At 36.4% G+C, this 13,674-nt stretch overlaps 1 protein-coding gene across 1 annotated transcript; it reads left to right on the top strand.

Moving 5' to 3' along the window:
- The first annotated feature begins 451 nt into the window (after nucleotides 1-451).
- On the top strand, nucleotides 452-9,453 carry LOC119055458 (BTB/POZ domain-containing protein KCTD12-like). Its single transcript, XM_037153657.2, has 3 exons — nucleotides 452-552; nucleotides 2,016-2,200; nucleotides 6,351-9,453. Exon 3 carries the CDS (start codon nucleotides 6,357-6,359, stop codon nucleotides 7,233-7,235), a length of 879 nt encoding a protein of 292 aa, XP_037009552.2. The 5' UTR covers nucleotides 452-552; nucleotides 2,016-2,200; nucleotides 6,351-6,356; the 3' UTR covers nucleotides 7,236-9,453.
- The last annotated feature ends 4,221 nt before the right edge of the window (nucleotides 9,454-13,674 follow it).

Genomic DNA, 13,674 nt, shown 5'->3' with positions numbered 1-13,674 from the left:
TTCTTTATCCTCAACACTTAATACAGTATCTGATACAAAAGAAGTAATTAGTAAATGATTTATTTAAACTTATGGAGGTCATTCGAATGTTTATTGCAATAACATTATTAAAGGAAACAGATCTGATGCCTCCATGTTGAGAATTCAACCAATTATTTAATTAAAAAACACACACACACTCAGTTCACAACTGCTAAATGTTTATGTGATCATTTTGAATCAATAAATATCAGAAAAATTTTCTCTTATCCCCAAATGTTATTCTTTTATTAATATCGCCACCACCATCTTTTCCCTTTCTGGATGTTGCTTCTTCCTGAAACTGCAGAGTAGAAAGCTTGCCTTTTCCATCTGGGAGGCTGGCTGGGGAGGGAGCCAAGTATGTCATAGCGGGGAGGGTCTAAAGGCTTCCTAGTATTAAAAGAAGAAACCTAGACTGAGTGCCAAAGTGCACAGCAAAGGAGAGGGAAGAGAGCAGGAAGGCACTACACAAGCTGAGCCAAGCCTGCAGCAAGGCGGAGAGGATAATATTCGAGTGGCTGGAGATTCAAGGTAACTACTCCATTGATCTCCTTATCTTTCATTTCCAGTTCACTGCTTCTGGAATTCAGGAGCTTCTGCATTTGAGCTGGGGATACTCATGTCTCTGTGTGTTCCTTCTGTGTACTGAGAGAGGACTGCATGTGAAACCTGCCTAGAGATCCAAAAGCAGGCAAGTTTCTTCCCTGAAAGGAAAGTCTGAAAATTCAGAGCATCTTTCATTTGCTTATTTTTTTTATTTGAATTTTTAAAGCATCCCTGTACTAGCATTGTTTTTTTATGAGCAGAGAAAAAGCAATAGATTCAAGTTACTAGTAAGGGCTGGGAATGCTGCTGAGGGTTTTCTCCTTTAAGTAGAGCAGTAAAACTATTTAATTCTTATTGAAACTTGCTTTTTCCTTTCGCTTACACTTCCAGTTCAGCTGTTACCTACTTTACTTTCTTGAATCTCTTTGAAATGGAACAACATAAAAGGTGGGAACCACATTTCAAAATCATATCAATGTGTTCATTTTTATAAGTGAGTGTATTTTTAAGTCAGACTGGCCCAAAAGAAGAAGGATTGTGAAGGAGAGGAAGAGAGAAGTGAGGAAATATTAGGACACAAAGATACCAGGTTTAATAAAATAGGAAACTGATCATTTATAAACTGTCTGAATTCCTTAGAAAATGCTTCCATATCATTTTCAGGTATACATCAGGGGGTTTTGACTTTGTTCTTCTTTTAAAAACACTATATCTTGGTTCAGGATTCTTTGACTACAGAAAGCAAATGATGCATGAGCTACTTTCTCTAGTGCCTTTGAAACATTGAAATGTCAAGTTCAGCTCTTCCGGGCTTGCTCAACATACAGCTGAGCTGAACATTTTATCCTCTAATTTAAACTATTTACATTTCACATTGTCTCTTTTAACTTCCTCCTTGCAGAGACTTTTTTTTCCTATGATTTCCTAGTGCAGGTAACCACAAACCCTTATCAGCTTGAGGTTTATGTGCAGAAGAAAAAAAGATGTTAAAATGTTATGTCCCAAACAAGCAATTAAAAAACTGAGAAATGGTTAAATTGAAGACTTTTTTTTTGCTTCCTCTTGAGCCAGCTAGCTGGACAGGAAACTCTGGCATGGAGAAGGGGGAAAGGGAGGATATCTAAAGAATATTATATGCAAAAGATATTTTTACATTACAAAAAAAACGTTCCTGTTTGGGAAATGTCCTTCCTGACTTCATTTTTCATTATTGGGAAAACTACTTCTATTTTTAATTTTTAAAAATAACTTGAAATTCCTAGTTATCAGGAGTAGTCTTATGAATTAGAGTAAAATTTCAGAGTAAATGAAATTAGAGTCTTATTTCAGAGTAAAATTTCTATTTATGTTTTCAAATATGGTTGTGGTTGTACCATAGGGACATGTGGCAATTGAGGATCTACTGCAGTTCTAGTCCTAAATTTTCCCCTTTTGACTTCTTCCTACAGAAATAAAGGTTCTGTCTTTAGGATTTAACTAAAACTCCTATTCTAATGTGAGAGGCAAAATAGACTACCTGCTTTCACCTCTCAAGCTGAATGTGACACTGGGCCATAGGATTTTAAACCATCAGTTGACTTGAACAAATGAAGTAACTTTCAAACATCAAGAAAGAAAAGCCTGAAACGACAAGGTATAAACATTATACTACTATTTTTCACCTGCTTAATTGTGTTATAAAATGATCTTTTTGTACAATGGAGAACAACTATCTTTTTTTTAAGATTTTATTTATTTATCTTTAGAGGGGAAGGGAAGGAGAGAGGGAGAGAAACATCAATGTATGGTTGCCTTTCGTGCATCCCCTGCTGGGAACTGGCCTGCAGGGAACCTGCCTGCAACTCTGGCATGTGCCCTCACTGGGAATCGAACCACGATTGTCTGGTTCGCAGGCCCATGCTCAATCCACTGAGCTACACCAGCCAGGGCGAGAACAACTATCTTTGACCTTACTGTTGTTAGAGGGAATATATAACAATTTTTTTGCATTCAGAAATCTTCAAAATCTAACATATCCATATTTCATGTTTATATACTCATACATGTATTCAAAATGAATTTCTATAAATGTATTTCTACTTATATAATGTGGAATTATGAAAGTAATGAAATTTATATCACATTTGTTTGTTATTTGTCGGTGATTTACTCATCATTCACTAACTGCTTACTATAAGTTCACTACTTCCTAGGCTCCAGAGATTTTTAGGTCAAGATTACTATATATCTCAGAGGTTATTTGGGACAAACATATAAATAATTATGGTATATTATATTATAAGTGCTCTAAGATATATTTCCAATCTGAAGCAAAAATAAAGAATATGAAGGATCTAGGTGGCAGTTCAAAAGGATGTTTTATTTTATCAGAATCTTAGTGGATCACTATAAGACTTCTAGCACCGCAATCAAGTGGATTGCAATCTTTCAACCACGGTCCCAAGATAAGCTAAGGAAGTCAATATAACCAAACATCCACTAAGCACTTACTATATAATAGGCATTATGTGAAGTACATTATATACATTATATATAATTTCCTCCACATCCTATGAATCTTTTGTTATATCCATTTTCTGGATAAGAAAACTGAGGCTCATAGAGAATAAGTAATTTGTCCAAAGTTACCCAGCTAATAAATGGCAGAGGTGGGATTCAAACTCAGACCTTCCTAAACCACTATGTTATAGTATTTACCAAGAAGCCACAGGGAGGTTGGGGTAGGAAAAGTAAAAGAGCACATTTCGGGCAGAAAGAATCCTAAGTTAAAGCAGTGCAGACATGAAAAAGTGGATGAGTCTGGTGAACTATATTTAGATTCAGTAGCTAAAGTTTATAGTCACTTTGGGGGTACCAACAGAAAAGATAGTTGGAAGAAAACCCAACAACAAGGCAAAGACCAGTATGGAACTTTTCATATACTTTATTTAATATGTTTGAACTTCAGTTTCTAGACTTTGAGAAACTTTTTATGGCAAGGCCATAATCATTTTTACATTTGAGAAAGATAATTCTAGTTATAGTGTGAAGGGTAGATTAGTAAGTGGAAACTAAAAACACTAATTTGTATGAGGGATTATAATGAACTGTGCATCTGCTTATTCCTTTGAGAAATGAGGATTGCAATAGCATTTACTTAACTGGATTGTTAGAAATATTAACTGAGTCATCTCATTAAAAGAGATCCAAAAATTATCACATATGTGCTTCACAAATGTTAGTTACTGTTATTATTTTACCATACTACTGTTATGCTATTATGAAAAAGAATAGGAAACCAAAGAGTAAAAAATAAAATGAAATTTTCAAGAAAAAGATTTCTATGCAGATCTATTTCTATAGAAAAGGGGGAGGTTAATTTTATTTAGACTTTAATTGGTCCTTGATGTCAAGGAAATGGAATAACACTTTCCAGAAGGGGAAAGGTATGGGCAAAGGCAACATATCATGGGCAAGCAATAATACCTACAGCATTTTTGTATACATAAAGAAGTCTTGGAAGATAATATCAATTAAAAACATAGACATCAGAGTCTCACTGCTGGAGTTTGAATAACACTTCAGACATTTATTGGTTTTACATTGGGCAAGCTATCTTTTTTTTTTTTCATGGGCAAATGAGGATAATGTTTGTACCCACTTTCTGGCTAAGAACAATGCCTGTCACATAATATGTCCTATGTAGTGTATTCTTATCATTAAAGAGAGAAAAGAACTAGTTAATAGATAGGTTTGAGTTCCACAGTAAGGGTTTTAGATTTGAACTTTAGGCAAAATAGAGTCACTGACAATTTTTAAACAGAAAAGAAGGTTATGATAACAATTGATATGATAATAGAATGTAGGATATTTTTTGGAGGTTGGGGCAGGGTGTAGGGCAGATGTGGTTGGATCTCAGGTAGAGATGAACATATCAATTCAGATGTTCAGGTCAATTAAGGCAGAGTGAAGAACAGAAGTGGCAGTTGTAATAATGTGTATGCAAGAGACATCATAAAGGAATAATTTCTATGTTAGTGAGAAATACACTTAAAGTAGATGAATAGATCAGTAAGATGACTCTGAAGTTTCCAAATCTCCAGGTTGAACAACTGGAAAAATTGTGATATTACTGACAGGAAAAAGTCATAAAATGTGACCTCTTTATGCTGGAAATATACAGGCAAAATAATTATAGTAACTCAGATTTTACAAAACACTTTCTCATATATGCATGTGTTTTGGAAAATGCTGAATTCAAGCTACTGCTGGCATACTCAGCAAGTAATTGCCAACAGCAAACTGAAGTTTAGAAGTAGGCTAGCATTCAGTAACCATATATGTAAATATAATAGTTGGAAAAGCTTAAGAGGATAATTTCTATGAGGGAGAGATTAGACAACAAAAACCACAGTTCTGAGGCCTGCACAGTCACAGTTTAGGATGGTTTGAGAAGAGAGAGAAGCCAGTAATGGATGAAATTGGAATGGACCATGAGGTAGGAAGAGGTTTAGCAAAGTCTAATATAGACAATAATGTTGACTTATGTACAGATAAAGAAGAATGGGGAGCAAAGAAAGGTGATGAGCACACCATGTTTTATGTTGGAAACAGTAGACAGTGAGAAAGTACTAAGTTGTGGTCTTACAATAATTGCCTATTTTTAATTTTATAACTAATATTCTTATACTGCAATGAGGTATCAATGTATACCCAGTACAGTTGCAAAAATTTAGAAATCTAGGTAATGCCAAATTATGGTGGGGATTTTAGGATTAATTAGAAATGCAGACAAGGGACATTTTAGAGAGCAATATGTCAGTACTTAGTCAAATTTGGTATATGCATACAATGTGACTCAGAAATATCATTGCTGGATATATAGACTAAAGATGTTCTCTCAGAGGTTCATAGGAAACATAAACAGGAGCATAAATTGGGGCAGGGTGTTAGAGGCAATCTGAGTGTCAGTCACTGGGAAAGTGGATAGTAAAACATAGTAAGTGCATACCACAAGGTATTATATCACAATTAGAAGCAGGAGATTAGGTATACACATAGAAACATGAAGAAATTTGAACAATATATTGGTGAGAGTGAAAAATGTATAAATATGTGTAAATGAAGACTGAAATATATAAAACAATAACATATACATTTATTTAAAACCACAAAATTAATTTTTCAAGAATACATATACAGCCCTGGCTGGTGTAGCTCAGTGGATTGAGCACGGGCCTGCAAACTAAGGGATTGTGGTTTGATTCCCAGTCAGGGCACATGCCTAGGTTGCAGGCCAGTTCCCAGCAGGGAACACATGAGAGGCAACCATACACTGGTATTTCTCTCCTTTCTTTCCCTTCCCCTCTAAAGATAAATGAATAAAATCTTTTAAAAAAATTTTAAAGAATACATATACACAGAAAGATGCATGCTAAATTGATCAGAATGACAGCCTATAGTGGGACCAGGGACAGGAAGTAAAATAGAATAACCAAAACAAAAAAACAAACACCACAAGAAAAGAGGGCCTTGCATGGACTGTGATAACATGCCATGAATTGAGCATTGTGAGTATTTGATTCACCCAACATTCAGAAGGACATTAAAATATAATTGCAAAGCCAAATTATGTATGATTTTTCTATCCTGCCATTTACAAGTTAAAAAGAGTTGATTTGCAAAAGTTTATGGTTTGCTTAATATTCTTGGTATGTAGTGTTTATGAGTGCAAAAAATTGTTTATAAGTAGAATCACCATACTGTAAACCTTTACTTAGAACCAATGTCTTTTGCTTCTGCAGATCAATATGGCCATGCCTGAGAAAGCAAGCTGTACTAAACCAAGGGAGGATTTCGGTCATTTTCCAGAGATTATTGAACTCAACGTTGGTGGTCAGATGTACATCACTCGCTATATTACTTTAGTTAGTGTTCCTGGCTCCCTGCTCTGGGAAATGTTCAGTGAAAATAATCCTTGCTCCCTAACCCAGGACAACAAAGGGAGATTCTTTGTAGACAGAGATGGTTTCCTCTTTCGTTATGTGCTAGACTACATGAGAGACCGTAAACTAGTGCTTCCTGACTACTTTCCAGAGTGTGGCCGGCTCCAGAGAGAAGCAGAATACTTCAAGCTACCAGAGTTAGTGAAGATGTTGGCTCCTAAAATCAACAAGGTCAAGTCATTTGGCAATGATTTATGCCAAAGTGATGTAGAAGAGCTTTCCACCAACACTGACCTCACATATAATATCTCTTCAAGTAATAACATCCAAGTTAGTGGCCCTGATAACACCCCAGCTCTGACAGTAAACACTGGTTCTGACCTCAAGAAGGCAGGTTTCATCACTATTGGCTATCGAGGCTCCTATACTCTGGGTAGGGATAGCCAAGCAGATGCCAAATTCCGCCGTGTGGCCCGAATCATGGTGTGTGGTAAGACTTCATTGGCCAAAGAAGTATTTGGAGATACTCTAAATGAAAGCAGAGACCCTGACCGTCCTCCTGAGAGGTACACTTCTCGATATTACCTCAAATTTACCTTTCTGGAACAAGCCTTTGATAAATTAGCTGATGCTGGCTTTCACATGGTTGCATGCAACTCCTCTGGCACCTGCACTATCACCCATGACCAAGCAGATGACAAGATCTGGACCTCTTACACTGAATATGTTTTCTGCCGGGAGTGATACTGAAAAGAAAGTCACCCAGAAAATACAAAGAAAACAGCCAACTTTCTCTCCCTTCTGTGTTCCTGTGCCAACCATCCTTTTTAGAAATAAACATGTTAATTTTTGATCCATTAAATCTTGGACAATCCCACTCCCTTCACCATAACCAGTTGAATCTTTTTTGGAAACTTTCTTCTTACATATTCCATTCTATCTGGCTTCCAACCTACCTTGGATTGGCGAGTTGATTGTCATTTCAGGAAAAGTATTCAATGTGTAGGCATATGTGCATGCAAAACACTGTAAGTATTAGAGATGTATTTGTTGAGTGAATGCAGTTAGATAAACCCACAAGATTTAGTTAGTTAAGATATATTAAGCCATAGTTTCCAAACTAGTTCTCAGCACAATATCTTGTAATTGCTTACATACTTTGTTACCTGTACTCTCCTAAGGAAAGCCCCATGTATACTTATTTTGAACTGGAGTCCCCTATAGTAAATGTGAATATGCTTTGTAAACTGTTACTGCTATTCTTTTTATCCAGACAGAATGGAAGAAACTGATGTGCATCCTCCCAGGAGGTTCATAGGAAGTTCAATCAGTTCTAAAATTATTGATTATTCTTGTTAGAAGAAAGATATAAAAAAGCAGCCAACAATGCCAAGAATAAGAGGCTTAGTACTTGAATTGCATAATGACTATTACACAGGCATAGGTGGGTATGCCACTTTAAAAGATTGTGTTAAAATATCTTTTTTTATTAATTAGAATTGAAACATAAAAACATGTACCTAAAGGAAGTTTAAGCAAATAATTGCTGTTTTCAAATACACATATGTAGTAGTTTGATTTCCACTAAGTCAAACAATTGGATGTATGTCAACTGTTAACTTATGCCAGATTATGTATGTGTGTGTGTGTCTTGGGTATCAGTGGGAAAAGGAGGATGAGGAAGATGGACAAAAAGAATTTCAAAAAAAGGAAATAAAAGTTCATCTTCTGAAATGACTTCCATACAAATGACTTTTGTTACATGGGTTGAAAGAAAAATCTTCATATGAAAACACCAGAGTTTGATACAATGATACAAATGATTAGGTTGCTGGAGAATATGAGACAAGTCAAGAAAAAGAAACTTTGAAGGCTCATTAAAAAAAAAAAACCTTTATCTCTTCTGAGTACCTTTATAGTAACTCAATGACCAAATGGCCTTCTAGTTTCTTTATTCCTTCCTTGATGCCTCTTATTTACCCCATGTCTCTATTGCATTTGATATCTTTTGATTCGTTTCCTAGTTGGGACTCTGGGTTTCAAGGAATTAAAACCCATTCAATGTGTCTTGAGAAAAATAAAATGCACATGTGTGAAGGGTGTGAGCGGGTGGACATTTTATAAATGCACCTGTCCTGTTGAGTCCAAAGATAAAAATTGAGTCTGATCAAGTTTCGGATGTTCTTGGGAGATGTCAAGAACTGATGTTCTCTCTTGTCTGTCAGAGGCCGTATGACTTTTCCTTTGATCATTTGAGTCTGTCAGCTCTATATTTTTCTCTCCACATCTTGGGATCATTTATTCAGTTTATATATGCCATAGAACAGACATATCAGCCTCTCAATGAGCATGAGAGGCTGATTACCTCAATTCAGCCATTACCTCCATAGTTAACTTCTGTAGTGACACGCTAATTCAAAAAACCTAAATTAGCTGTGGCTTAACAGGGAGAGTCTGAATGGGCAGAAGGCACTGTGGGTGTGGACAACCAAAACTCCAACAGGGAACTGTTATCAACATTTCTAAATAAATTACTACCTGTGCCTGAAACAGTAAACAATAAGTATATAACATGTAAAAGACTCTGATTGATATTTCCAAAGCTCTCAGAGTCCAGACTGACTACTAATAGATTTTAGAATGTGGTCAGGAGTCATTTATGATCTTCCAATCTAGCTTTGCAAATACCCTTTTGACAAGTTACTGCCCTAGATGGGCAACATTTTAGATTCTATAGAGAGGTGTTTCCCAAACTCAGCCTCTTGTGTACCATTCTCATGGCTTTACCATCCCCTTATCCCTTATGCACTATTAATCTAATCTTTTAAAAAACTGAGCTAGCCCTGGCTGGCATAGCTCAGTGGACTGAGTGTGGGCCTGTGAACCAAAGGATCATGGTTTGATTCCCAGTCAGGGCACATACCTGGGTTGCGGGCTGGTTCCCAGCAGGGGATGCACAAGAAGTAACCATACATTGATATTTCTCTCCCTCCCCCCTTCCCTTCCCTTCTAAAGATAAGTAAATAAAATCTTTAAAAAAAACTGAGCTAATAAATTCACTTTTATTTTTACTTAAATACATTCAGTAGTTCTATTCCCTTTGCCATATTTCTGATATGTTCTAGGTGTCATTGGCTTCATTGTGCAGTAGAGAGGAAGCTATGTTTTGGTCTACATCTTATGTATACTATAGTTAAGCCATAAGGATAAGGAGATATGCAATGGCAATCTGTTGCTTTATGCTTTGGGCTCAGCCTCCTAGAAATGAATTTAACCTGTTTTACGGAGTATTTGTAACATCACTTACAACCGGGACTACTGCTCTACTCACTTTTTATCTTGTCATCAATTTACTGTCCTCTTTGGGTTCAAATTAATTCCAAAACACTATTATTTGTCCCTCAAATTGTAATTATATTAGTTCAATCAGATTACTCTCTTATCACCTAGCAATAAAGTAATTGGAGAAAGGGAATAAATTGTAATAATCTCTCAGATTGTGTAGTAATTAAGAAGTTAGAATATAGGATGGTTCATAGGCTAAATAAGGGTATATCAAAATGGGTATGCAAGTAATTACATATTTGTTTTCACTTGAAAGTCACTAGTGTGGTATGTGTTCATAAATAATTGCTCCAACTATAGTTGAAATTATAAATGACTTTCTATTAAGGCTGTTGTTGTTGGAAGTATAAGCAACTGAATCTGGTTAATAGCTGCAGAAAAGAAATGTACCTAGTTCACAGAATTACCTTTCCAGAAATGCTGTGAACTAGTAAATTTCAGAACATCTTCAGAGGATACACAGCCAGAAATAATGTTCAAATTTAAACTGAAGGACTAGTATTGGAAATTCAATATTGTGATTCTTGGGCACTTGTGTTACTACAACTTTTACTTTCTACACCAGTAGCACTGGACACTAATGTCACTGCCTTTAGAACCTCTGCCACTGCTATCTCTACCATTACTCATCATCAGAATGAAGTCTGGGACATCCCCAATTCTTCCTGGCACTGGTTTGTTGCTCAGGGCACATATGTGTGCTAACACAATAAAAATTTAAGGTAACCTGGGAAAGCAAGTACCTAGAATTTTCATTTTTTAAGTGAGAAGAAGACTCCTAAAATCAAGATTCTGCAAAAAGAGGAAAGGTTTTTGTATGCTACATGGCCATAAAAGTGACAAATGTCTACTTCAGAGTCAGAAGAAAGTTAACTGAAGTGTAAAAAATAAAAACAAACTGTATACTGTATACTCTCTCATCCATATAGTGGAAACTTATACAATTGTAAATGCTAGCTAATGAGAATCATTTTTCATGCTTGTTTTCTTTAACAATATATTGTGAATGGTATTAGGTCTTTGAGTTAGCTCTACAAATTTGCAATAGTTTAACAAAAGTCAGATGAGAGACTAAGTGTTATTTCAGCCAAGTAGCACAGTTACGTTTTCACAGGAATATTCTAGGAGTCAGTGTTTTTAGCTAGCAGTTTTCAAACTTTTTAAATAGAAACTTTAAAGGAATAAATTTTTACTTGGAGCTCTGTTACATAAAACAAAAAAAAGTGACATGTATTACTGAGATAATATACAATATTTTACATTTTTTGTGGGATTCCTGAAATACCTATGGGAATACTGGCACCTTATTGGAGCATGATTTGGAAACTAATTGCTTTGAAGTCAAAGAGATTAGTGCTGTAGGAGAGAAGAAGTGGAGAATTTTAGGTAATGTGCAGGGTCAACTTAGTGAAGAACTGGTAAGAAACCTTAATATTAAGTTTCCACAATGAGAGAGAACTTTGTCATAAAGCATTTAGTTTACAGTTTCAAGGAGAAAATGATCAGTTTTACAACTAATAATTTGACCTAACCCCGATATTTACTTAATACTAACTCATGTTTAAGGTTTGTTTCTGAGTGCTTTAATTCTGCTGTTTCATATCATCTCCAAAAAAAAATGTTAAGTTGGTACTGGACTTCTGGTCAACATGGAAGCATAGGTAAACAGGGCTTGCCTACTCATACAATCACATCAAAATTGCCACTAAACTATAGAACAACTATCATTCAGAACCATCAGAAATTGAGCTGAATGGAAGTTTTACAACTACAGAATTAAAGAAGAAACCACACTGAGACTGGTAGGAGAGGCAGAGACGCAGAATGGACAGGGGTTCCAGGATCGCATATGGTATATAAAAATTTGGAGGGGTATCTTGGGAGCAAGGGATCCCAGCCCTACACTAAGCTCCCCAATCCAGGGTTCCAGTGCCAGGAGGCAAGTCTCCATAATTTCTGACTGTGAAAACCAGTGGGGATTGAGGCTGTAAAAGACAGAAACTGCTGGAATCCTAGGTAGTTCCTCTTAAAGGGTCTGTGTATGGACTTACTCAGACTCACTCCTTCTGAGCTTCAGTGTGGGAGTAGTAGATTGAAAGACATCAGAGACACATGGGGAGGACTGGATTGTCTGGCATCAGGGCAAAGGCTAGAGTGACAGCTTTCTCCCAGACTGAAATGCTGGCAGAGGCCATTGCTCATTTTCTGAGCCCTCCCCACCAACATAACCACAGAGCCACCAGGCAACCACCATATCTGACACTCCATCAGCCTGGCTGACACTGTTCACCCCACCCTAATGATTTCCTGAGACCTGGCCCCACCTAAGTTTCTGGCTCACTCAAACTGTTTCTAGTGGCTTTTCCATATGAATGGCTTGTATTGGCCTATGCTTCAGATTTTTCTAAATTCTCTCAAACAAGCAGCATCTTGTTTTAGCAAGCTACATAGCTCTCATTAAGTTTCCCCAGGCATGGCACTAACGGAGGTCAGCCTTGGTTAACAACCTGGCCTCACTTGGGCACATCTATGCCCAGCACAAGTAACAGCCATCTACAGATGCATTGTAGCTTATGCTGTGTGACCCCAGACAGAATACAGTCAGTGACTGACCTTGAACCTGCCAGCAGAAATCAAGGCTCAACTACAACAGGAGGGTGTGCAGAATCCATACAGTGGGTGCGCCTTAAGTTTCCAGTGTGGATAAGAGGAGAGGCTGTACCACTGGACTCTATAGGACATCTACTACATTAGGCCCCTCTACTAAGCCTGGGAAATATAGCAGCTCTACCTAATACATAAAAACAAACACAAGGAGGCTACCAAAGTGAGATGACACACAAACATGGCCCAAATGAAAGAACAGAATAAAACTCCAGAAAAGAAGCTAAACAAAAAAGAGACAAGCAATCTACTAGATGCAGAATTCAAAACACTGATTATATGGATGTTCAAGAAACTTAGGACTTCAACATCATAAAAAATCCAATTAGAAACAAATGATACAGTAATTGAGATAAAGAACAGTGTACAAGGAATCAACAGTAGAGTGGATGAACCTGAGAATCAAATCATCAAATCAGTGATGGAACATAACGAAGCAAAAACCAAAACAAAACAACCCACCATTAGAATAGCAAGAAGAAAAAAAGAATCCAAAAAATATGAGGATACTGTATGGAGCTTCTGGGTCAACTTCAAGAGTACCAACATTTGCATCATGGTGGTACTGGAAGAAGAAGATAGCGAGCAAGAAATTTCAAAAAATAATGACAGCAAACTTCTATAACTTGGTGAAAGAAATAGACATACATGTCCAGAGAGGACAGAAAGTCACAAACAAGAGGAACTGAAAGAGGCCCATACCAAGACACATCATAATAAAAATGCCAAAGGTTAAGAGAAAATATGAAAAGCAACAAGAGAAAAGCAGTTAGTTACCTACAAGGGAGCTCCCTTGAAACTGTCAACTGATTTCTCAAAAGAAACTTCACAGGCTAGAAGGGATGGGCAAGAAATCTTCAAAGTTATGAAAAGCAAGGACATACAACCAAGATTACTCTACCTAGCAAAGATATAATTTAGAATTAAAAGGAAGATAAAGAGCTTCCCAGACAAGGAAAAGCTAAAGGAGTTCATTACCACTGAATCAGTATTATATGAAATGTTAAAAGGTCTTATTTAAGAAAATAATAAGATAAAAAATATGAACAATAAAATGGCAATAAATACATATCAATCAACAACTGATTCTAAAAAACAAAAAATAAACAGAACAAAAATAGAATCATAGATACAGATAATGTTTTCATGGCTTACAGATGGGAGGATGGTCAGG

Source organism: Artibeus jamaicensis, unplaced genomic scaffold (genome assembly GCF_021234435.1).
Source record: "Artibeus jamaicensis isolate MK-2021 breed Jamaican fruit bat unplaced genomic scaffold, CSHL_Jam_final contig_1410, whole genome shotgun sequence".
Lineage (NCBI taxonomy): Eukaryota > Metazoa > Chordata > Mammalia > Chiroptera > Phyllostomidae > Artibeus > Artibeus jamaicensis.
Note: the sequence above shows the minus strand (reverse complement) of the source record. Positions and strands in the feature narration are given on the sequence as shown.